The following is a 26,144-nucleotide window of genomic DNA, read 5'->3' as shown; positions in this document are numbered from 1 at the left end:
TGTGAGCTGCTATCAGATCAAAGCATGGTAGCAAGAAGCTTGCTGACTCATCTCAACAGCCTGTTTTTTTATTTTATTTTTTTTAAACATGGTCTTATGTGGCCCAGGCACACCTCACATTTGCCATGTAGCAAAGATGACCTTGAATTTCTGATCCTTCTGTGTCTGCCTTTCAAGTGCTGGGTCACAGGTTCGAAGCTCAAATATGGGATTTTAATCTCAAGGTTACCCAGTGTACCAATGATGAGACTAGGACAGGGATTGGTGACTAACTTTTAGGAGCAAATGCCTGACAAATGGTCAACTGAAAATATAGCCAGGAAAAGAAGATACATACCTGTGTTTGTAGTCCTTCAGGACCCTGTTAGTGTAAAAGGTGGCAGCATCATTCATCTCCTTGACATAAGGACCAGGTTTGGGGGACTGAGAAAACAGGACCATCACCCAAGCATAGAAGAAAAAAAAATAGGATAAGAAAGAAAATACCTCTATGAAGTGCAAGAAAAGCAACAGGACAATGGGTGGGAATCAGAGGCAACGTGTGTTCTGTGAAGGCTGGAGAAACACTTTCTCATCTCAGAGGAGGAAGCACTGGGCTTGCACAGGTTAAGAGAAAGCTGACATAGCCAGCCTGGAAGAAGCCCTCCTTTAGTGCATCAGACTATGGGTAAGGGACCTGAAGGTGGTCCTGGAGGTCCCCAAAAGTATGATGAGGTGGAGGGTAGCATTCCATGTAGACTCACCACAGCTATCCACCCCAGGGCGGGGATGCTCTCGCTGACTGCAGAGAGGTGGTTGAACATGCTGCTCCCTCTGTTTCTCTCTCGGAAAGTCTGGATTTCTTGAATCTTCTCTGATATGGGTTTCAGAAGGACAGCCACTTCATTCTGCAGGCAAACATTGGGTTGGTTACTGTGGACAGACAGAACCCTCTGTGCACACTGGCCCGAGAGGACCGCCCAGGGCTTGCCATGGTTTAGTGGTTTGGAAAGAACATGTGCCCAGCTTGCAGAAGAGGGTGATTTTCTTTATTGCATTATAAAACATTTTTCCTTCCCTAAAGCCTCTCTTTCTTGTACTCATCCCTCCATTCTCAGTCTCCCTCTCTCCTTCTCCTTCCTTGCAAACCTAAATGAGTGTTCTCTGCTTCCTCCAGGCACTGAGGAGCCAGACACCGTAGTGGGGTCTGTGTGCACATTCACACCAAGGAAGCAGCAATGGCCCTGCTTCATGGGAGCGGTTCAGATGCTTTCAGCAGGGTTTTACTCAGTCTTGTTTGCAGGAAGGAAAATGGAAGAGTTCTGTACAACTCTCTCATTTTTAGAAAAACCAACATTTCAGAGCAATGGTTTTTAACCTTGACTAAACACTGGAGCCATCTGCCATCTCTCCCCACTAAATACTCATTACCTGGTCTTAGGGAGGCCTGGGCAGGAGTAGAAAGACTGGGAAAATCCCCTAGGTGATCACAGTCACTGATGCAGTGGTGTGTCATACGCCCAAGGACAGTCCTTTGGGACAGGAGCGATAGACCATAGGGAAGAAGTGATGCTCAGCCACAGTGGTTCTTAGGATCTGCTCCTGACTGTAAACCCCTCACTATGTCTTCTCCTAAGGGAGATGCTATACAAAAGGGCTTTGGAGTTAGAAAGACCTTGGTTCAAATCTCCCCTCTGCCACTTACCATCCAAGGGGCCCTGAGCAAATCACTTCAACTGATCTTTGGTTGTATCTGGCACAAACAAAAGATAACAACCCCTATAGCCTCTAGGTTATAGGAGATGCTATATTTTAAACCTCTAGCCCTAGGGAGGTATACAATAATTACAAGTGATAGTTATGGCAGCTATGTAATTGTTCACATCAGAGTAGTAGTATGTTTCTTGTTGCTGTGATTAAATACTTGCCAAGAAGCAACTTAAGGGAGGAGGGGTCCCTGGAACTTTCTATGTAGACCATACTAGCCTCAGACTCGCAGAAATTCTCCTGCCTCTGCCTCTTGATAACTGGGATTGTAGGTGCATACCACCATATCAGGTTTGGAATTCTAGTCTTTAGAAAGCAAATATTTCTCTCTAGGAACTTTTTCTCAGTTGAGATTCAATGACTAGATCCAATGGGTATGCTTGTTTTCCCAGAGGCCAGTGATCTTCAGTTGTGGCACAGCCATGTTAAAGCCTCGTTTGCCTCTCAGCACTTGGCTAAACTGTAATAAGATTGATGCAATGACACCTTTGAGAAAGGCCAGAATATCTAAATTGCTGGTGGAACCTGGCCTCTTGCCCCAAGAAGACAAAGAACCAGAAACTGTGTATTTACAACGTTGGAGAGATTTATTGAGACCAACTTTGTTTATCTCTAACATCCCAAGAACAAACTGAAGTCTGAGAAGACACAGAATTCTGGAATATATTTTATATTGGTTATCTGATGAGAGCATCATAAATATTGAGAAAGTTTCCTTTTTGCCTTAATTTGGCAATTGTGTGAGGAATTTTCATCAGTTAAAAAATGTCAAGGGAAGAAAGAACAACTTCTATTTCTACCAATGCTAACAAACATTTCAGCCTTCATTCTGTGCCAGTAGATTCGTTTGTGCTATAAAGTGGTTTATCTCCTCCAGTTCATCCCAAACTTTCATAGCTGGACTAAAAAATACCAGAGTGAACATGTGATTTCCATCAAAGCTTAGTGTGCTTATTATGTCAGCAGAAAGGCGATGTAGGAAGACCTTAGACATCTTTCTACCTGCTTATTATGCATCTGTTAGGAATACTCAATAAATACAGGTTGAATTGCATCAATGTCAGTTAAGCGTACAAAAGTACTTCCCACTAGAGAAAGAGATTGTGTGTGTGTGTGTGTGTGTGTGTGTGTGTGTGTGTGTGTGTTGATAAGAACTGAACCCAGAGCCTTGCACAAACTAGGCAAGCAGTCTATCAATTGCGCTGAATCCCCAGTAAGGAGGAGAGAATTTAAAAGGCATTCTGTATATTATTATTATTATTATTATTATTATTATTATTATTATTGGTATATACTTGTATATGTTGTATGTATCCATGTATATGTATGTTGGCGTATGTGCGGGCAAATGCCTGGGTGGATGCATTAGCTGGTGCATGTGTGGAGGCCTGGCGTTGATGTCATGTGTCCTCCTCCATTGCTCCCCACTTTGTTTATTGCTTGTATATATTGTATGTATGCATGTATATGCATGTTGGAGTATGTGGGTTCTGGGGATCCGAATTGTGGTGCTCATCCTTGCCTGGTACTCGGGTGAGTGCTTTATCCACTAAGCCATCTTCTGAGCCTGGTGTCCTGGTTTTTCGAGTATTTATTTTCTTAGAGTATAATGGTGGTGGTCTCAAGACCCAGATCTCGGGGTTGGAGAGATGGTAGCTCAGTCTGTGAAGTACTTGCCACACAAGCTTGAAGACATGGGCTTGGATCTCCAGCTTCCACATTCTTAAAAAAGCTGTGTGTGGCTGTACTTGCCTGTAATTGCTGTTCTGGGAGGGTGGGAAGGAGAGAGGATGGTTGGACGGCAGACACCATTGCCCAGCCAGTCTCAGCAATTAGTGAGCTCCAGGTCCAATGAGAGACCTCTGCTCAAAAAATAAGTAATCAAGGAAGATGCTCTTCATTCACAATATACCCACATGTGTACATATGAACTCACACACCAAATACACGACTTTAAGTCCCCTCCAAAACAAAACAACCAAAACCCACGTTTCCTGTGGGCTTCTGTTTTCTAAGACAATTTCCCGAAAGAAAAATACATTTTCAAGCTGTAAAGGGAAGGAAGCCCCCAAATCTTTTCTGTCCCAGGTGTCTGTGGAGCAGACCGAGTCCCACATGGTCCTAAGGGACGGAAAAGGCGTGTGTGCATGGTTGTGTTTTCAGCCAGCATTTCCAAGGCTGTCCTTGCCAGGCTGTGCTTGGGAGACTATCTCAGGCTGTGTCTTTATGGCCCTCACAATGGCTCTGAACTTGAAGAACTGAGTTCTGTTATCAGTTCCATCTCCATTTAGCTCCAGAAGGAACTGGACTGTTTTGCAGAAAGTAAAATGGAAGGGTTTTTTTTATCAGCAAGCTTTGGAGAAACTACCCAAAAAAGGCAAACTGAATCTTTCAGGCAGTTCTGTAAGAGATGCAACAAACTGGACCTTGACCTTAAAGATGGGCACAGAATAGCAAGGAAGCCGGCTAGTTATTTCTAGAGCCAATGGTTCTTTTTAAAAATTTAAATTGTATTTTTATTTACTAATTTTGTGTGTACTAGTGAACTTGAAAGGACAGTTTGTGTGAGTCAGTTCTCTCCTTCTGTCATGTGGGTCTGGAGATCAAACTCAGGTCATCTGGCTCAGTGGTTTTCCCTCGGAGCCATTTGGTCAACCTTTGAAACACAGGTTCTTTTAAAAATATTTATTTATCTTTTATTTTTAGTGTATGTATTCATAGCTATGTGAGCTTATATGCCTTATATACATGCAAGAGTCTGCAGGGGAGAAGAGCGCATTGGAGTCCCTGGAACTAGAATTACAGACAGTTATGGGCCACCATGTGGGTGCTGAGACTTGAACTCGGGTCCTCTGGATGAACAGCCAGTGCTCTTAACCCCTAAGCTGTCTCTCCAGACCCTAGAATGCATGTTTGTTTTTATAGTTTTATGTCAAGTAGAAAATAGCTAAGTCATTTTGTAAAAGGATTTCTTCTGAATATGAAATTAATATTTGCTCACTGGAATCACTGGAAAAACATAGATGAGAAATGCAAGTAAATACAGAATATTCTAATTCCATCATGGAGAGAATCTCTGTAGGTGGGGTACTATATATGTGTTCAAAAACGAAAATCATTGTCTTTAAAATAACGGCTGCTCAGTTTGGTAGGATTCCTTCACCCAAAGAATGCTCCACAACCATGCACAGCTGGGCTTCACTAACTGCATTCAGTGGGTTCTAAAACAAGGAATGAAGCTGGGAGGTATTGGGAAAAATATGGAAGGCTGAAGGAGTGAAATGGGAAATAAATATACCTCATTGTGTACACATATGCAATTCTCAAGAATAAAGAAAACATTTAAGAAGACTGTAAGAGCCAGAGATTAGGGAGTTTGCTGTGAGAGTGTGTCTCCTGGTGACATCAGAAGCTACATCCATCAATTCTCACCACCATGAGCAAACATCACCCAAATGTGAGCTGAACAAGTATGACAGCAGCGAACATGCCAAGTTGGACAAGAAAAAGCCCGCGAGGCCTCAACTCTACACAAAGAACTACAGGCAACTGAGGAAATCCGGGAAAGGAAGAGGTGGCCTTCCCCAGGGAAGGGCACATCAAGTGGTGGTCAGTGTCAAAGATCAGCCCTGAAAACACACATACACATAACATTATATGGACTGAATAGGCTGTGCTTGGGAATATATATTCATATATATACATATATATTCCTAAATATATAATATATATATATATATACAGTAACAGTGAAAAAAGAGGCCATGAATTTGAAGGAGAGGAGCGAGGAGTATATGGGAAGGTTTGGAGGGAGAAAAGAAAAGGGAAATATTATAATTATATTATAATCTTGAAATAATTTTAAAAAGTAACAAAGAATGAATTTGAATTGAATGCCAGCCGTTGAAACCAGCAAGCATATGAACAGACAAACTCCATCAATACACTGTTAGTAAGTTGTACTGGGCTGTTTTCTGTTGCCATGACAAAATGCCTGGGGAAAACAACTCAAAAGGAAGAAAGGTTTGTTCAGCTCAGAATCCAGAGGTTTAAGGCCATGGCTAGCTGGCTCCACTGCTTTTGAGGCAAGTCAGAACTTCACTGGGGAGGCTGGGTAGGATGACATTTTGAACAAAGGGCCACCTTAGGGTGGTGGGGAAGCATGGTGAGGCGGGAGAGAGGCAGGATCCCAGAACACTCTTCATTGACATGCTCTCAATGACCTACTTCCTGAAAGCATGCCCTGCTTCAGAAGGTTTTCACCACAAGTGCTGCCCGCCGGGGATGGAGTGTTCAGCACACAAACCTTTGGGGAGATATTCTAAGAACAAACTAGCATAAGCACTGTGCAAACTCCATCATTTTAGAAATGATGGCTTCAGACAAAGGTGATGCCACTACAGCTCGGGAAATCAAGCAAGGTTAGGTTGGGCCTTTTATCCTCCTGCCTTTTCCTAGAAAGTACTGGGATCACAGGCCCACCATGCCCAGAGCTACAAGCACACAGGCAAGCACTACTTCCAGCCAGTCCCTAGACTACACATTTGCTTATACTTTGGTCTCTTCTTGAGATGAGGTCTCACTCTGGGTCTCAGACTGACTTAGAAGTTTTTTTGTAGCCTAGGCTAGCCTCAAACCTATTCTAATCCTCCTGCCTCAGTTTCCCAAGTGTTGGGATTATAGGTGTGAGCCACTAATCCTGGCTTAAAATATGGACTTTGTACATGTGTGTGCAAGTGTTTATGTGGGTACATCTGTGTGTGCATGGATTCATGTGTGCCTGCGTGTGCATGTGTGTGTGCGCGTGCGTGCGTGCGTGCGTGCGTGCGTGCGTGTGTGTGTGTGTGTGTGTGTGTGTGTGTGTGTGTGTGTGTGTGTGTATTTGCATCTCATTTTTCAAGAGCCACCCACCTTTGTTTTTTGAGACAGGCTCTCCTATTGGTTGAGAGTTTACTGAGTAGGAGAGGCTGGTTGGCTGCAGATCCTCCTGTGTCTGTCCCCCAGCACTGGAATTTCAAGTAGGTATTACCATGCCTAGCTTTCAACAGAGGTTCTGGGGATTAAGCAAACACAGGTCCTCACACTGTGTAGCAAGACTTTTATCCACCGAGTTACCTCCCAAACCCATGGACCTTTGAGGGACTGGATCCTACTGCATTTAAACCTCTAGAAAATTGATATCAAGCACTATTTCTTAGCAAACCACAATACCAAATATCAACCATTATTACTTCAGCTTTTACTAATATTTGTTCTTAGTTTTTTGAGCCCCACAACTGTACATGATGTTATAATTGTTGTCATTACATCAAACAATAATACATTTCTTGGAATTTTAAAAATACAGGTTAAAAACACCTTGTTGTAGGATGACTTAAACAAGGGACTTGGAGTGTGATTCAGTTCACGGAGCTCAGCCAGCACTGGTAACACCGTGAGTTCAGTTTCTAGCATGGCATAAATAGCTGTGGTGGTACACATTTTCACAATCCTAACCCTGGGTAGGCTGAGGCAAAACCACAAGTTCAAGGTTGCCCTCAACTACATAGTTGGAGGCCAGCCTGTGCTATATGAGCCCTTGTCTCTAAATAACAGCCAAAAGAAAACCACAGAAGGATCCCAAAGTCACCCATTCCCTAAGTATCATTCATTCTTTGGGAATAAAACCTAGTAAGAAATTCCCACTAGGGCAGTCCCTGCAAGCTGCCAAGAGGCCGCTGGGTCTGCCCATTCTTCTGACTCAGAATTCCTTAACTTTCCCTTTTCTTCTCCTTTCCTCTTTGTTTTGGGTGCTCCCCTAAGCCTGAGTACAAGTTCTCAGGTACTCTGGGCTTCTTCACTTTCTTGATTGCTCCCCCATATCACGTGGCCGACCCGGCGCTTATTAACTTAAATGGCATGCATTCCCCCCTTTCTTCTCTGTTCTCCATCTGCTGGGAGCTGCCAAGATTTAGTTTGCCTGCCCTGCAGCTGGCACGCTTCTCAACTCTGTTAACATTGTCCTTATCCAGCTTCTCTTTGAAAAAACAAAAAAACAAAAAATGAAAATTTAAATCTGATGACTTAGTCTACGGGAGGTGGGGGGGGAGTGGGGGCAGGAGGGAGGGAACTATTGTATGTTGTAGCATCATCATAGAGCATCCTCATGCCTGGGGAGACATTTTTGTTTTTCTTTTTTTTTTCTTTTTTTCTCTTTGGTTTTTCGAGACAGGGTTTCTCTGTGTAGCTTTGGAGGCTATCCTGGCACTCGCTCTGGAGACCAGGCTGGCCTCGAACTCACAGAGATCTGCCTGCCTCTGCCTCCCGAGTGCTGGGATTAAAGGCGTGCGCCACCAACACCCGGCTTGTTTTTAGTTTTTAAAAAGATGTAATAATTGAAAAAAAATGAACTTTTTTCAATTTTTGTTTTGTTTTGATACTTAGAGACAAGGACTCATATAGCCCAGGCTGGCCTCCAACTATGTAGCTGAGGGTAACCTTGAACTTGTGGTTTTTCTTCAGTTTTCCCAGGGTTAGGATTGTGAAATGTGTACCACCACAGCTCTTTATGCTGTGTTGGAAACTGAACCCAGGGTGTTACCAGTGCTGGCTGAGTTCCAAGTACTGGATTGCACCCCCAGTCCCCTTAGTCATCCTACAACAAGGTATTTATGTAACCTATATTTTTAAAATTCCAAGAAATGTGTTATTGTTCGATATGTGTGTGTGCGCGTGCCTGCATGGGTTTATGTGCATGCACCATGCATGTTCAGCCAGAGGGTGTTGGGTCCTCTGGAAATGGAGTTACAGGCAGCTGTGAGCAGCCTGATATCATTGCTGAGAATGGAACCCAGGTCCTCTGCAAGAGCAGAAAGTGCTCTTACCCACTGAATCATCCCCCCCACCCTCGCCCCGCCCCGCCCCCGCCCCGGAGAGAAGCTTGTAACTCTCATACTCTTGTACCTGACGGTTCCATGGAAGCTTTAATGGTACATTACACTCACAAGCAGATTTCACTTCAGCAACAGCCTTTGCTTTTGTTTATAAAGCAACTTTCTCAGCCATCACAAAGCATAAAAAAACCATGATGACAGGGTCAAGTGATGACATCCCTCACTGGCTTTTGATGAAGAACACCTGGAAATGAGAGGTCAGGAGCCAGCGACAAACCACTATGGAGATCCAACCTTGTGGTTGGCATTGAAGTTTGATGTCAGCTTGTTCCATTTTCCTTATAATGGTTGAACTCTCAGTTACAAATTGGGCGTTTTCAATGTAAAGTGTTTTCTGTGAAAATGCTCTGCAATTTCTCCGCCAACCTTTTGAGGCTTGGTGGCTCATGACTGTCATCTCGAGCTTAGAAGACAGAGGCAGGAGGACCAGAAGTTCAAGGCTAGCCTTAGCTACATAGTCAGTTCAAGGCCAGCCTTAGCTACACAGTGAGTGCAAAGCCAGTCTAGGTTACAAAAGACCCTGACTCAAAAAACCAATCGGCAGAGCAAAAGCAAATGGAACCAAACAACCAGCGCACAGTTCTATTGACATGACATGTGGGCCATAATTTTCTCCAAGTCCTCACGGCCAGCATTTTCAGATGAGTAGCCGTATGACAGAAGCAGCCGAGTTCAGTGGCTATACAAATATTAAACACCACAGTGGTTTGGGTCCTCACCATATCTCCCGAGTCTTGAAGCAATAGTGAGGGACAGTGGTTAATCCACACACACACACACACACACACACACACACACACACACACACACACACACTCAGAACCCTTACACTAGCTGTTGCTTCAGATTAAGATTAATAGCTTTTGAGATGTGGCTGCAGGTAGTTGTACCAGAATATGGATAGTTCATATTAGAGCAGAATCCTAGTGCTATCAGACCACGGGCTGCAGTGGTGGGCACAGTGACTACAGTGACCACACGGAGGTGACAATACTCAGGGTAAGGAAAACATGTCTTTCTCGTTCTTGCACTGGTGTGCTGGCTAACAAGGACAAAGGACACACTGGAATTCAGTGTCTTTTTCCTATATCAGGACTTGACAAAATGGGCTCCTGGAAAAGGCTGGGTTCATGGCGGCGGGGGTGGGGGGGTATGAAATGAATAGATTATTTGGGATCTAAGAAGGAAGCAGGGAGTCTGTACTGAGTGACAACAAATAAAGACATTCAGATTCAGTAGCGAGAGAGCACAGGAGGGGAAATGAAGTTGAAAATGAAAACTTAACCTGGCTATCCACCATCAGCCTAAAAGACCAGACAGGGAGGCTGAGAACTCTCACCCTCCTTTTTGTTATTCTTTCAATTATTGGATTGGTGGGGCTGAGAGAGCTTCTTCTTCTATGCTGTCTGGGATGTACCATCTGGCTGTTGACAGTGACGGACTTCATAAACACCTATATGCTTACTTTGAGGTTGTGCACACTGCAGGTGACAGGCAGGCACGAGGGCTTTCCACAGGCCTTTGCCAACTGTCTTTGGGTTTGCACACTGGAGGAAAGTGCTAAAGCAGTTTTGGTCACCAGCTTCCTAAAGCCAAAGGCAGTACTCGGCAATCACAAGCGAGTTCTTTGAATTAGGAATAATAGAAAGAATTCTGACAAGCATCTAGTTTTTTTTTTTTTTTTTTTTTTTTTTTTTTTTTTTTGCCAACATCCCATGAGTGCTGGCTGCATGCCATGCAGCACCGTGATTGCTTGCCCACCTGTCATCTCTTCTTTCTGATGATAACATCTCAGCCTAAACTACCCAAGGCCCCATCTGGAAGATTCAACACGTGTCTTTGAGGAGCCATTTTCTCTCCCCTGGATTAAGGGGCTATGGTGAAAGCATGGCAGAGCTCCTCTCAGAGACTCACGCAGTATGTAGTTGTGATCACATCAAGCTGCAGCAACTCAAGCAATGCAAGGAATCTTAGCAATGTCTTAGGAGTCTTAAGACACCCTACAGGCTAGCTCAACCATTATCTGACCATCAGACCTAGCCACCAAACCTTGGTGTCAATCATCTCTACTCAGAACCCATTTCCGCTGTGAAGAGTAGCACAATCATTACAGGGTTCCATCGTTTTTCTTAAGCTTAGGACACCAGCCTTAACATGAACACAAACAGGGCATCCTGGTCCACTGAGCCAGAAGAAGGGGTGCTGGGTATGGCATTCCTCTCTTGGCTCTCAGTTCATCTCAGGTGGGGCTGCAAGAGTTCACTCCTTTGCTTCACTTGATGTTTCTTAGTTGGCTGTGCCCATGGAATTGAATTCCTCCTCCTCCTCTTCCCTCCAGTGTTCTAAGGACCATACTTCTATGGAACGTATCTACAGGAGGCCTGTGGGTGGCTGTAGGAGCCACAGAGATCTGTCAGTTGCTCACCCTGTGTTTGCTCATCCGCCTCCTCTCTGGGTATTTTCTGTCATTACCATGGAGATGCTCTTAAGGGCATTTAATGGGGTTAAAGAAGCCTCCCCCTTGCCAAACACAACCCGAAAAGTAGCTGTAGGGCTGTTTTTTTTGAATTGCTATGTTTTTATCACACACAAGCAAAAACAGTCTCAGTAATTTTTGACTTAACATTAATTGAAATTTATTTTAAAAAACACGCCTATTATAGATATCTGCATATTTTTCCATCTGGCATGTTGGATATATTTTTATATTTTTATATGAAATTATGGTGATTGAAGTGGTTGCATGTACACATTTTAAAATTATTTGTTTTGGTTGACATCTACCTTATTCTTTGGAGATTTTTCAAGAGCTGTCATCATCTGGGGGGGAGGGTGTAGCCTTTTCTCTTTGGTTTTTTGATTCTGTTTTTTATTTCCATCTCTGCCATCATTATTTGGTGAGACCTTCCTGTGCCCACTTCTAACCATCCCCACCAATGGCAGTGCCACTCTTTCTCCTCTTTCTTCTCCTATGACCTTTTTTCTTATCACCTGTTCTTGAGTGTATAACGGTCAACTATGAAGAAGCCACAACATAAAACTTCTACACTGTTTGCACCTACAAGCAAACTGACAGCCATTGGCTATAGACTTAGTTTTCAAGCCTGGGGCTGGGAGGCTTAGTGGTTAATTTTCATGGCCAACTTGATGAGAATCACTTGAGAGACAGGTCTCTGGGCATGCCTGAGGGGTTATCTTATTTGGTTAGCTGAGCTACAAAGACCTGCCCACTGTGGGTGGTACCATTCCCTAGGATAGCATCTCCAACTGTATGAAAAGGAGAAGGAGAAGGCGAGTTGAACACAAGCTCTCGGCTTCATGACTGTGGGTACAATGGGACCAGTTGCTTCAAGATTTGCTGCTGTGACTTCTTTGCTGTAACGGACTGCAGCTTCCAACTGTGAGGCAGAACAAACTCTCCATCTCTTAAGTAGTTTTATCATAGTAAAAGAAAAGCTATAAAGACAGTTTCCTTGGAAACAGCCAAGAAGACCTGGATAATTAAAATCCTGTGCTTTCCTTGATTTAAAGTAACTTTATTCAATAGATCACATGTCTCCAAATCTCTTATTTTAGTTCTCTCCTTCTCTCCCTCTCACACTCTCTCTCTTTGTGTGTGTGTGTGTTTGGTGTGTACAGATACATGTCTGTGTACACACAGAGGACACAGGGTGATGTTCGTCTTCCTAAGTTGAGCTCCACTTTGTATTTTGATACAGAGCCCATCCCTGAACCTGGATGGCCAGTGAGCTCCAGAAATCTGCCTGCCTTTACCTCCCCAGTGCTGAGATCACAGGCATGGGCCACCACTCCTAGCATTAGAGGAGCAAACTCAGCTCCTCATGCTTATACAGCAGGCAAGTGACAAACTGAGTGATGTCTCCAGTCCTCCTTTTAAAGTTCTTATTAGCATATGTTAATTACGCATAAGGTGGGCTTCACTGTGACGTTATATACATACATTTATATTTATGTGTATATATATATATATATATATATATATATATATGATGTACTTTGATCAAACTCTTCCCCCAGTACCTTTCTTGTCGTTGATCCCTTCCTGCTGCTTTCTTTGATCTTACCGAACAATGGACTCTGTTTTAATTAGCTTTAACTGTCACCTTGACATAACTTGGAGTTACCTGAGAAGGGAGTCTCATTGAGGGACTGCCAGGATCTGACTGGTGGGTGGACATATCTATGAGGGATCATCTTTGTAGTTAATTGATGTAGATAGAGCCCAGCCCACTGCTGGCATCACGGTTCCCTGGGAAGGTTGTCTTAGACTGTATAAGAAAGCCAGCTCTAGCTAACCTTGGGTCTGTGATTAAGTCAGTAAGGAGCATTTTGCCATGGCGTCTGGGTCAGGTTTCTGCCATGACATCCCTCAATGATGGATTATAACCTGGAAGTGTGAACCAAATAAACTGTTTCTTATTTTAAGTTGCTTTTGGTCAGAGTGGTTTGTATCCCAGCAACAAGATGAAACCAGGGCAGACTCCCTGATCGGTATGGCAGACTGCTTGGTTTTGCCCGCCCATACACCTCTAAAGAGAGTCAGCTTGCCATTCATTCCTGTTTGTCTCTTCCCTTAGTAAGTAGGTAAGGTGCCCTGTGTGTGAGGCCTGGGCTCAGTCAAATTGGCGCACAAAATTATTCACCACAGAGGGAGACAGACAAAGAACTGGGGTCATAATAACTCAATTATATACAACGCATTAGGTGTTAAAAGCCACTGGGAGCCTGGTGGGGGGGAGGAGGAGTTCAGTGATAAGGTTCAGAAATGTCCATGGGATGGGGTGGGGGATGGGTTAGCTCAGTTGGTAGAGGCCCCCGGGTTCCATCTTCAGCACTGAATAAGGTGGGTGTAATGGTGATGAAATTCCAAAACTTGGGAGGTGGAGGCAGGAGGATCAAAAGTTCAAGGTCATTCTCAGTTATATAATGAATTAGAAGGCAGCCTGGGCTACACGGAGAGGAGGGGAGGGGAGGGGAGGAATAGGGAGGAGAGGGAGAGAAACGGAGGGAGCTGGAGGGAGGGAAGGAGGAGAGGGTGATGGGGGAGGAGGCAGGTTTTGTTTAAAATAGTATGGACTTCAGATTTCCCTGAGATAGTGACAGCTGAATAACTTACGTGGAATTGACTATGTGGGTGCCTGTGGGAAGAGCTTCCGGTCAGAGGAAATAGCCACGGTGAAGGATCTAAGGCTGGCAATTGTCTCTTGTGTTCCAGGAATAGCAAGCCACTAGTGTGGCTGGCATGAAACAAGTGGGGAAGGGCGGCAGTGGGGGAATGTGAGGTCAGAGATGACAAGGCAGACAGCAGGGTCTGCGGACTACTGAAGGGAGTCTGGCTTTCATCCCAAACAAAAGGGAATCGGCACAGCTTTCAGCAGAATGACATGGATGACTTTCTTTCCCAGGAATCATCTGCACGATGTCTTGAGACTAGACTGTGGAGGAAGGGGAGCAGGGAGACCATCTTGGAGACCACTGGAGTTCTTGGGGTTTGAGTGAGCAGGGGGCAGAGGGGAGAAGCAGCATCCAGCTTAGATAGAGTACCAGAGTAAATGAGCAGTGGGGGGTGACTCATCTCTCTGACTGAACAACAGGAGGATGCTGTCGCCATCGGTCAAGAAGAGGGAATGGCAAGAGGACCAGGTTTTAGCAGAAGGGTAAGGGGACCATATTTAGACACACTGTCTAGCATCAACCAGCATCATCTTTGACAAAATATCTGGATACCATGTGGACCAGTCAAGTTGAGATGCAAAGGTCATCATAGAAAAAGAGCAATACATAATAAATAAATGAGTCATTTGACATGTTAGAAGTTGGACATGGAGGCACAATTCACTAACATCATTTGCAACAAACGTCAATATCTTCCATGCCCCCTCCAACCCCACCTTACTCCACTCAGTCCCTTCTAGTCTTTGCTAGGATGACTTTATTTTTATGGTTTTGTATCTCTTTTTTAATTGTTTGAGAATATATCTCTACCATTTTCTCCTACAAAACCTAGCATGCCCATTTAAAAAAAAAACCTAGAGAGTCCACTTAGTGTTGCCTGTAGGTGCATGGGTGCAGGACCATCTACAGGAGCTTTGACAGTCTCCCAAGAGCCACATACCCAAGGAAAACAGTCTCCCCTGGGGTGGGAACTTCATGAGCCCTTCCTCAGTCTGTGCTAGTGTTTTGGCTGGCCTGATTCTGTACAAGTTCTGTGTATCCAGTCCCAGAGGCTGTGAGTTCATGTGTGCAACTGAGCTGTCATGTCTGGCAAACCCTGTTTAGCTGTAGATGTTTCCTTCCTGTGGCTCTTGCAATCTTCCCACCCTCTCTCCTGCGATGATCCCTGAGCCTGCTGGGACATGGGATGTGGTACAGATGTCCTACTTAGAGCTGGACACTCTGCGGTCTCCTATTCTCTGCATGTTGACCAGTTGTGGGTCTCAGTGTTAATCACCATCTCTACCATGCAGAGAAGTGTCTCCAATGACAGCCTTTGCTTGGGCACAAGTTGCATTTTCAATTCCCTACATCTGAGGCATAAATTGTTTTATGTTCCTCCCTCCAGTCAACAGAGTTCCAGTGTTATTTTGTTCAGTGCATCAATGTATTAGTTGCTCCAGTGTTCAGTACAATTCAGTACCACTTAAGCCTAATGGACATAAGTGGGCTGTATGTTCCTGTGCTCAGTTGTAATTCAGTTCCAATGCAGGTTGCTGCAGTATATAAACTTCCTGTTCCTCACAAGCAAGGATGGCACTCATGGGCACTATCCATCACGGGTAGGCTCGGTGACACTTCTCTCCTGCATGTGGATTGTGTTCAGTCACCCCCTCCGGCCAGCAGCAAAGGTTTGAGAGATCAATAGCCTGAGTTTATGGGTACAGTGTGTGGCTGGCGGGAAATTTATTTTTATTAAATTCCTAGGTCAGTTATTCATTATCTCCTGAAACTAGCAGGCTTATCCAGAGATTAGATCTTTGAACTTGGCTTCAGCAGCACTGTATTTTAACTACTTGAGGCAAAGGATGAAGGTGCAGTATTTAAGATGGTCGGCTTGCTGAGCCAGCCATGTTATATGAGCAGCAGCTCGGGACATGGCTTACACTTTTATAGTAAACACAGTGTCCTGTGGCAAGCAACAGGCTGGAAGGATGAATGAACAGATACCGAGGCTGAAGTGATGAATTAAAATGAATCTCCTAGAGAGTCAGATATGATCTAGGGAGCAAAAATAAAACACAGCCATTGTAGAGAACTGACTTCCTCTCCCAGAAGCTGTCAATCACAAATTGCTTCTTGGTAAGGGGTGGCTGTGACCACTTCTCCTTCTCAGTGCTGGGGAGGATCTTGGAGGAGTTGGGAGAGGAGAAAAGGATCAAAATGTATTATATGAAAAAATTTAAATAAAAAAGGAATACCCCATCTATAGAAGGTAACGATTTACTTCATTTTGATGTAGACTGTTAAAATTCATGAATGCTTTAGTTTCATTTCTGTGGCTGTGATAAAATACCCCAGAGGACCCGGGACTTGACAGATCATAGGCCCCAGAGGAGAACCCCCTTCTATTACTCTGCTAAATAGACACAGCCTTAAGCCAACTGCCAATGACTCATCATTATAGCCATAGATCAGGACTTCTATCTCCCAATCAGTGGCAAAGAAGCTTCTATTGGCAGCAGATGGTGCTTAACACAGAGACCCATGATGGGTCAAGGTACAGAGAACAAGAGACTGTAGAATGCTCAACTCTAAATGGGACATGCAAATGCTCGGTCACAGCCACCCAGGAAGCTGTGTCACAGCCTCAGACTTGCAGCCACACACACAGTCACTGAACATGATGCAGCTCAGGATAGGGTGGGCAAGGGCATTTGCCACATGGGACACAGCACAAAGAGCTCGTTCCATGTGCCAGGTCACCTCAGTCGCTCTAGAGCCTGGGTCTTGACTCTGAGATGATACTAATAATATGCACAGGGCAGAATGGACATTTGGCAGCAGATGCTCCATGCTCCTGATCCTCTTCTCCCCTGGACTTCTAGACATCTACAGTCAGAGGCCAAGAGCGCCAACTCATCATGCAAACTGCAACACAACTAAGACAAATCGGGGTTAGCTACAGATGTTATGAGGAAATCAACACTGCTTCCCCCCAAAATGTAGTCTTAGAGTGACTTTGTAGTTAAGTATTGGGTTCACTGATTTTGAGCAGGAGAAACTGAGGTTCAGGCAGATTTGTCATCTTCCTCCCTCCCTCCCTCCCTCCTCCCTCCCTCCCCCTCCCTCCCTCCCTCCCTCCCTCCCTCCCTCCCTCCCTCTCTTGTCTTCCCTTCTTCCTTCCATCTCCTGAGATCAGATCCAGGGTTTTGCCCATGCTAGGCGAAGGCTCTCTTGCTGACCTATATCCTAGCCTGATATTTCATTTTCAAGATTAACTGTGGCTTGTAATATGCATGTTTTCCTTAAACAGGGCATAAAACTCATTTAAGTATTATGAATCACCACATTAACCACAATTCCCACATTCCTGGCCCTGAGCTCCACTCAGAAGAATGCAGCAGCTCTGTAAAGGAATAGTCATCATGGTGCTCTTTGGTTGAGCCACAGAAAGTGGAGGGATAAGAAAATAGGGGGATAGGGAGGGAGGGACAGACAGGATAACCCAAAGGGGCAATGTAAGTTCATTCTTTAAGGATGAGAATGAATCTGAGGGGAAGAGGTTTCCAGGCCCAGAGGACTGCAGACACTTTGCTGAATGGCAAGGATTAAGAACCCCTGGGGGGCATTCTGAGGGATGAGGCTGTTAAACCAGACAGGCATGTGATCCTGGGGATCCTGCTTGTGTCATCAAGAAATATGGAGTTCCTGAGGAGCCCTGTGTGGGTTGGAGAGAAGTTTGGGGCAGCGGACATTCACTGACAGCTCCAAGTCAGAGGCAAAGACCAGTCAAGGAAATTTGGCTGAGGAAGGCAATGGCAAGGAAAGGAGGAGAAGGGACAATTTCGGGGCATGTAAGGGACAAGGGACAGAGATCCCCACATGTATGACAATGATGGATTCTGTTTCTTTTTCTGCTGTGTCTTCAGCATAGAGTAAGCACATACTTAAAGGAACAACATAAAATGGATTCAGCAGGTTATACATATACATAAGTACAGGGGTGTGTGCGTGCGTGCGTGCGTGCGTGCGTGCGTGCGTGCGTGTGTGTGTGTGTGTGTGTGTGTGTGTGTGTGTGTGTGTGTGTGAACAATAATAACTAAAGAAGAATAGGTTAATAATTTGATAGAGAGTTGGGGGGACCTGGAAGAAGCTGGATGGGTGAAAGGCATGGATGGAAATGATGTAAATACAGTACGCTTGTATAGAATTCTCTAAATAAATTTAAATAAAAAGGAGAATATGAAAAAAGAATGGAGTAGTGGGAGCTGAAGGGATTACTCAGCAGTTAAGAGTGTTTGGTAAGCAATAATGAGGACTAGAGTTCAGATCCCAGCACCCAGGCATCTGGCCCATGCCTGTAACCCCAGTTCTAAGGGGCCTTGAGATGGAAGAATCTCTGGGGTTTGCTGGAGTTTTAGTCTATCAGAGAAAATGTAAGCCCCAGATTCAGGAAGAGAACCTGCCTTAAAGAAATAGGCATAGAGAGGTCGAGGAGGACACCAGAAGCCATTTTCTGTTCTCCATGTTTGCGCAGGTGAGCACATACCTATATAGACACATGTGTGCATACAGACATACACAGATATATATTAATACAGAAGATACACGGATACAAAAAAATAAGACTGAGTCCTGGGATGATGCATACGGCACAGCAGAGGGAGCCAGGAGGGTATTCCAAGGTGCCCACTTGTTTGGAGGTTGCTAACAAACGTTGCAACTACTATCTGCTAAGGAGACCAAAGGAGCCTGCTGACCCCAGGAACTGAAGAGAGACGGTATGCGTGCCCAGCAGCAGCTCAGGGGCCAGAGCACCATCAGAGGAATATACCATGCGAACACACGGCATGCTGGGAGGTCCACAGACGTGCACTGCAGTTCGGGGGGCATCTTTCCTCAATCCTTTCCTATTTTCAAACATACATATCATTGTTCTTATTCAGTCCCTTTTCCCACTGATCTCCCTCAATGCCCTGACTTTTCCTTTCTCCCATCACCCAGATAGTCTACCCCGCCCTGTGTGTGTGTGTGTACAGGAAGAGGCATGTGTGTGTTTATGCTTATGCCTACGTGCCTGTGCCCATTTGTTGGTCAGAGATTAATGTAGGCTGTCTTAATCATCCTCTGCCTTTTTTATCCAATTTTTTATGTGCATATGTATATATGGTGTAGGTGTATTAATGTTTCCATCAGGGGGGATGTCCTTCTGTATGCTGTGAACATATGTTTGTCTTATTGGTTGATGAATAATGCTGTCTCCGTCAATGGACAGGCAGGATTTAGACAGGCATGAACTCCAAACAGGGACAGAGAAAGGTAGTAGGCAGAGTTACAGGCGTCATGTAGCTGCCGAGGAAGCAATAGACCTGGGCATCACCGGTAAGACAAGATCAAGCAGAGATACACAGATTAACAGAAATGAGTTAATAATTTAGGGAGAGCTAGCCAATAAGAAGCCTGAGCAATAAGCCAAACAGCCTATGATTAATGTAAGTCTCTGTGTGTTTATTTGGGACTAAACAGCAGTGGGACTGGGCGGGACAGAAACTTCCATCTACATTTTCATATGTGGGTGCATTTGTACGGGGAGCATTTGCACATGAATGAAGAGCAGAGGTCAGGGTAGGTTTCAGGATTGGTGGAGCTGGATTATATGGCAGTTGCTTGAGAAACCTCCATATTTATTTCCATAGTAGCTGCAACAGTTTACAATCCCACCAGCAGCGAAAGAAGCTTCCATTTCCTCCGATCCCCACCTTTACTGGAATCTTAATGAGAATGGTGGCCAGCTGGGCTTTGGGTTGTGGGCAAGAGGAAAGCGATCCTTGGTCTCTCAGGCCTCAGACAACTGGTTTTGATTGCTTGGTAAGGAACATGCTGAGTATTTTTATGATGGCCTTCATCATACTTAAATATAAAATTTTTATCTATGCTTCTTCCCTGAAAATATTCAAATTGAACTTAAATTAGCTGTCAACTGGAGCTTAAATTACAACGTCTGGGAATTTCACGTCCTGTTCTTTTGTAAGATTCTTCTGGCTTCTTGGCTTTTAAAACACATTTGGCTACAAACATAGGAAATTGTGTGTGAGGGACTTTCAGATTTTAGAGCTGGAATGCCAAGTGTCCAGTCACTCACATGTTCCCAGCAGCAGTGAATGAAGGCCATCTTTTCCCCCACACCCCTGTCCCTGGGGGTGTTATGGTGCCCTGGACCACAGAGGCGCAGAGTTGGCCTTACCCCTCTTCTCCTCCCATCCCTTCCTTGGGTCCTGCCTGAGAGAGGAAGGCTCTTAGCAGGCTCTGCTTTCTGACAGTGAGGGGAAAGAACATTCAAAATACAGGCAAGGAGGTCAGTGGGAAGGCCTGGCTGGCATTGCCATGTTCCTTTTCAAATGACTTAGCTGACAATTGTTAACTCTTTCATTATCAGTGAACCCTTCTCCATGGTCAGTGGAAAGCATCTCAGAGCAAGGGGGGTTTACAGAGGGGCAAGATGAGTGGGTGGGGGTTAGACGCTCACATCACAACAAAGGGTGCCACCATGGGTGCTGGGAGGGCGAGGCCCACTCACCATACCCACTAGGTCCTATTGCCTAGGCCCTAGACCTGGTTCTCAGGACCAGCTTTCTTGGGATGGTGTGCTGTTAGTGTTAGTGACTTTTCTCATCATTGTGACGAAATACCTGGGAAGAAACAATATAATGGAGGAAGAAGCTATTTTTTTGTTTGTTTGTTTTTGTTTCCTATTGGGGTATCTTCCTGCTGGTTCATTTTATTTATTTATTTATTTATTTATTTATTTATTTATTTTCCTTTTTTATTAGAAAGAAAATTATTTTACATGTCAATCCCAGGTCCCTCTCCCTCCCCGCCTCCCCTGTCCCCCCCAACAAATGCCCTACCTATCCCATACCCTTTCTACTCCCCAGGGAGGGTGAGGCCTTCCATAGGGGAGGGGTCTTCAAAGTCTGTCATATCCTTTGGGATAGGGCCTAGGCCAACCCCCCCTTGTGTCTAGGCTCAGGGAGTATCCCTCTATGTGGGATGGGTTCCTAAAGTCCATTCCTATGGTAGCGATAAGTACTAATCCTCTACAAGAGGCCCCATAGATTTTCAAGGTCTCCTCTCTGACACCCACATTCATGGGGTCTGGATCAGTCCCATGCTGGTTTCCCAGCTATCAGTCTGGGGATCAAGAGTTTTTCCTTGTTCAGGTCAGCTGTTTGCTGCACTTTGAGGAAATAGCTCATCACAGGCAGGGAAGGAGTGGCCACAAGGAGGGCAAGGAAGCTGGCTAACTGGTCCCCGTGGTCAGGAGGCCGAGAGGGGACAGGAGAAGTGGAGGAGGGCTGGGCTACAAAGCCTCAAGGCCCACCCCCAAGTGACTCACTCACCCCAGCAAGGCTCTAGCTCTTCAAGTTCCACAATCTACCCATACAGAGCCACCAGCCATTCAAACACGTGTACCTATGAGGGGCATTGCATATTTCAACCACTACAGCCACAGTAACCAGATGCTTGTGTTTGAGGCTAGAAGGCCTGTGGATCACTGTCGGTCTCTGGGCACATTCTGTAACTGAACATCTGGGGACACTGATCTCTCCATCTGTCTGTGGAGTATAACGTGACTACCTAGCGTGACACTGTAGAAATTAACTTACAGGTGAAAAAAGAATTTTGAGATCTCTGCATTTAAAAGTTCTTCACATGAGATGCCACCAGTATTTCTGTCAGGATGGGGAGGGGGACAAAAGTCCCTCCCCAAGGACTGAGAATCCATTACTATTTCTATTTGCTGTTCTGCTCTTTGGGGCGGGGATAGAGAGAAAAATTGAATAATGCCATATGAGTTCTGCATGGTGTTTTCATTTCAGGGGCTATACATAGTACATTAGTAAAGAATAATTTCCAAAGACAGGGGGAAAATGACATCACTGACTGGGGACACTGTGTGGTCAAAGAAGCAACGGGTTGTGACTCCTAGGACAATGGCACAATGCACCTACCATCTGTAATCAAAATAGCTCCAGGTGTCCCAGGCAGGTGCTGACTGCTCTAGAAGCATTTTTTTTTCAATGGGGCTCTTAATGGGATACACTGCTGTGCTCAGTCCCGTGTGCTTCACTTGCACGGACTCAATTCCATGCCAACACTGCCCCCAGAATTGACACTATAACCCGTATGCTCAGGCCCATTTGTATTCTACTTGAACTTACAACTTGTAAGCCATCCAGGGAATATGTTAGGTAGGGATGGAATGGGAAGTGTTTACAAACTGGCAATGAAACATGATATTTATCCTGTCAGTTGAAATGAGCCTGGCAGATGTAGTTTTTTGTTAAAATTAAAAGTGTGAGGCATATCACATTACCCTGGGCGAGGCCACCAGATGTATAGCGTGCGTCTGACAAAGAGGCAGCCGGTGATCATTTGAGCCAGGCTGCGGCTTCCAACAATTGGGTACAGAAGTACTGGTTACCTGAGAGAAAGCCCCACCCAGGTCAAACACACACAAGTCAGCTTGTCAGGCTCATGAAACTGAGGTAGAAATTGTTGGCGTCTGTCTGTCGTTCCCCAGCCACAGACACCATCACTATCAGAGAAGAGTTTTAGGGAACAAAAAAAAGTGAAGCCAGTCAGTCAGCCTTGTAGTGAGGATGACCCGGAACTCCCGATCCTCCGGCCTCCCAAGTGCCAGGCAATACCACCACTGAGACTTACTTTTTAATTCAACCCACAACAGTGATCCTTGTCTCAGACTGCTGGAGAATGATCCAAATACAGTCTGAGCTTGCATTCTCTTCTCAGTGTTCTCTACAGTTTCTCATTGGATGTACACAACTCCAAGCAGGAAGGGCCAGAGGACAGCATTCATGGGGCTGTCTTCCTGAGCAAGCATCTCTATTCCTGTTTTGTTTTCAGGATGCTCCTGTGTATAGGTTATGACTATGAACACTTTTTATATTATTGATCAGTGAGATGGTAGTTCCTGGTCTGGAAATAATATTGCCAACAAATCAGATACAGAAATCCCCAAAAGGCCCTTATGGTGGGACTTTTTGAGGACTTTGTGGTCCTCGGTTCCATGATGGTATGAACACTCGTCCTTTCTGTGGTGATATTTTGTTTACGATCTAACAAATCAAATTTGTCTGAAGATCAGAGCGCAAAGCTAGCCACACTAGTTGCTATAGCAACCAGGCAGTGGTGGCACACACCTTTAAATACTAGTCAGCCATAGAGGTCAGGCAGTATTGGCACATACCTTCAATCCCAGCCATCGGGAGACAGAGGTAGATGGATCTCTTTAAGTTCAAGGTCACTCTGAGCTACGTGAAATTGATCCAGTCTAAAGAGAAACAGAGCTCACACAAAGGTGATCCCAGCACTTGGGATCTCATGCCTTTAATCCCAGCAACAGGGATGTGGAGACAGGAGTGATATGGCCACTCAGAGAGAAGAATACAAGGCAGCAGTCTGAGGTTTCATGGAGAGCAGGGCAGTCGTGAGCAGTCTGAGGTTTGGTGAAGACAGATGGCAGTCTAAGGGTTCATGGAGACAGGATCACCCATTTTGATCTGAAGTAGAGGTAAGAGCTAGTGGCTGGCTGCTTTGCTTCTCTGATCTTCAGCTTTAACCCCAATATCTGTCTCTGAGTTTTTATTATTAAGACCAACTAGAAATTGTGCTACACTTTCCATGCATTCCCCTTTTGTATGTGTTCTTGCCTCTTTTGCACAGGGCCTAAGCCCAATGCTCTCTGGCTGTCACAGCCAATCCCCATCCAAGTGTATCCTCTGCTACCACCTGTACCCTGTAGAACTCAATATATTTTCCTGCAGTGTGGGCATCTGCTCAGCAGCAACCTTTCCTCTACGTTTGTGTGTTCACTTGTACGTGATGCATTTTAAGGAAGATGTGCACAAGGCTGTCTATCAATACAGGAAAAGAAATGATGGTGAATAAAAGGAATTCAAAATTAGCACTGGGTGCTATATGCCCTGGAGTGATAAGAGTGAATTTTATCTGTGGTAACACTTTCCTGGGTCATCAGCTATACAATCATTGGAAGACAGGCACAGCAACCCATAGCTCTCACACAGTGACAGGTTTGATAACCAGTAAAGCAGTCCCACCAATAAAATGCCATCATCTGACAGCTCAAATCCTTGAAGGAAGATGAACAAGTGGCCCTGGGCTACCCACCTGAATGAACAGCTAATACCAACAGCTTCCAAATAGGAAGGAGCCTGTCAATATGGAGGAATATGTGACAACATGAGCATGGACAAACTGGCACAAATCAGGGCATCTACACCCACAGGTAATGGTGGGAAAATGTTCTCTGACAAAATTAGTATTGTGGGTTGAATTACCCCCATGTCCCCAAGTTCATATGTGGACAGCTTAACCCCAGGCATCTCAGGACACGATTTTGGAAACAGAGAACATTGATATTATAACTTGGGAGACAGACATGTTGGAAGACAGTGGGCCACTAATCTTATGTGGCCGTGGCTATGGTTTCAATGTTGTCTCCTGTAATTCCCACTGAAATGTAATTATGTAGTATTAACTGTAGGACCTCAAAAAGTTATTAAAGCATGTAGATCCCACCTTTATGAATAGATTAATGCTACGATTCTGGGAGAGGATTCCTTTCAGGCAGATAAGTTTGGACTCTGGTGCCTTTCTCTAAACTAAGTGATGTCTTCTACTGTGTCATAACCTAGTCAGAAGGCCTTCACCAGATGTTCTGGACATCCCAGTGTTCAGAAATGTACAGATAAACTTATGCCTACTGTATGTGCTCATTCTCAGGCATTTGGTTATAGCAGTACAAATGATTTAAGAAAAATGTTATGCTTCTGGAAAAGGGAGATTTGGACACAGAAACACACATATGTTTAGGGAATGCTGGGTAAACTTGAAGACAGAGATCAGAGACAGATGTGTTTAGAAGCCAAGGAATTCCACACTGCCAGCAAACAATTAGAAGCCTAGGAGATAGCCCTGGAGAAGAGAGTTTTCCTTGCACCATTTGTGACTTCTAGATTTCAGCACTATGTGAGTGAGGAGAGATTTCCAACATGTGAACCATTCTGTTGGCAGTGCCTGCGACAGCAATGTTACTGGTGGGACACTCTGCTGGTGGTACCTGCTGCACTGATGCTAGAGAAGTAATATCTTAAGAGATGGAGGAACCCCAGCCTTTCTGTTTTTTCCTTCTGAAAGGTCTTTATTTATTCCTAGGCTGTCCTGAAACTCATCATCTCCCAGCCTCAGTTTTCCAGTCACTGGGATTACAGGGGTTTATCACTGGTCCTGGCTACTATGCCAAGATTTGAAGGACATGGATACCAATGGTATCATGAAAGAACAGTGATAAGTGCAAACTTGGAGAAAGGACAGGAAGTGAGCCATAGAGTGAACTGAAACAGAACTTTGGCTTGGACAAGATGAGGCCCAGAGAAATGCTTTTGATGGTTTCTCACTTCTAAAAAACTATGGCAACAACAAAGGAATGCTGTAGTTAATGATGTGAGGGTAATACTTTAATTAGACTTCTTTCTTAGGACTTTGGAGCAAAAGACTTTTAGGAAAATCTCTTGACCAAGTTAAGAGACAGTACTTGGCCTATGGCCACTGTGTGCGTTTGGGGGCAGAAGAGATGATTTTAAGACTAAAGCAATGGGCCAACTAAAACATCAAACTGGTCACCAAAACCAGATGCTCATCTTACTATCACAGTGCATAGTTATTACACTGGACAGAAATTTAAGAATAGCTTGGGCCAGTGAGATGGCTCTGCAGGAAAAAGTGTTTGCCTGATAGCTGAGTTTGATCCCTGGCTTCATGTCACTGCCACAACACACACACACACACACACACACACACACACACACACACACACACAATTTTAAAATTAAGGGTATCTTTGTGAAGCAAATAAATTAGAGTATTAAGCAAAGATTAATATGGTATAAGGAGTGAAGCTGGTAAGTTAAGAGAACTCCAGAGGCTCCTGGATAATGAGAATAAATAGCAGGAAAGGAATGAGACCCCTGCCTTTTGTTTCCTAGATGCGAGCCACTCTCATTAGTGAAAATAAATTTAAGCAATTACGATGTTTTCCCCCCTGAAATACATCAATATGAACATGAGAACAAGATGCCACTTAGAGTTATCTTTGACTTAACTCAAAAGGAAATGAAAACTAACATTGAACACAGGACCCACAGAACAGAAAAGAGAAGGAAAGAGACAGAGACAACACAGAGT

General features: G+C 44.6%; 1 protein-coding gene across 3 annotated transcripts in view; it reads right to left on the bottom strand.

Moving 5' to 3' along the window:
• Window positions 1-26,144, bottom strand: part of Cap2 (cyclase associated actin cytoskeleton regulatory protein 2) — a 127,004-nt gene that overhangs the window by 42,528 nt on the left and 58,332 nt on the right. For 2 of the 3 annotated variants that reach the window (XM_035441530.1, XM_035441531.1), the window contains 2 exons: window positions 744-887; window positions 338-423 (listed from right to left, as the gene is read on the bottom strand). The exons of the other annotated variant lie outside the window; for it this stretch is intronic. In XM_035441530.1, the coding sequence (XP_035297421.1) occupies window positions 338-423; window positions 744-887 (230 nt within the window). The remainder of the gene's footprint in view (window positions 1-337; window positions 424-743; window positions 888-26,144) is intronic. 3 annotated transcript variants of the gene reach the window in all.

Source organism: Cricetulus griseus, chromosome 3 (assembly GCF_003668045.3).
Source record: "Cricetulus griseus strain 17A/GY chromosome 3, alternate assembly CriGri-PICRH-1.0, whole genome shotgun sequence".
NCBI classification, from domain to species: domain Eukaryota; kingdom Metazoa; phylum Chordata; class Mammalia; order Rodentia; family Cricetidae; genus Cricetulus; species Cricetulus griseus.
The sequence above is the reverse complement of the archived record's forward strand: the minus strand, read 5'-3'. Positions and strand labels throughout refer to the sequence as shown.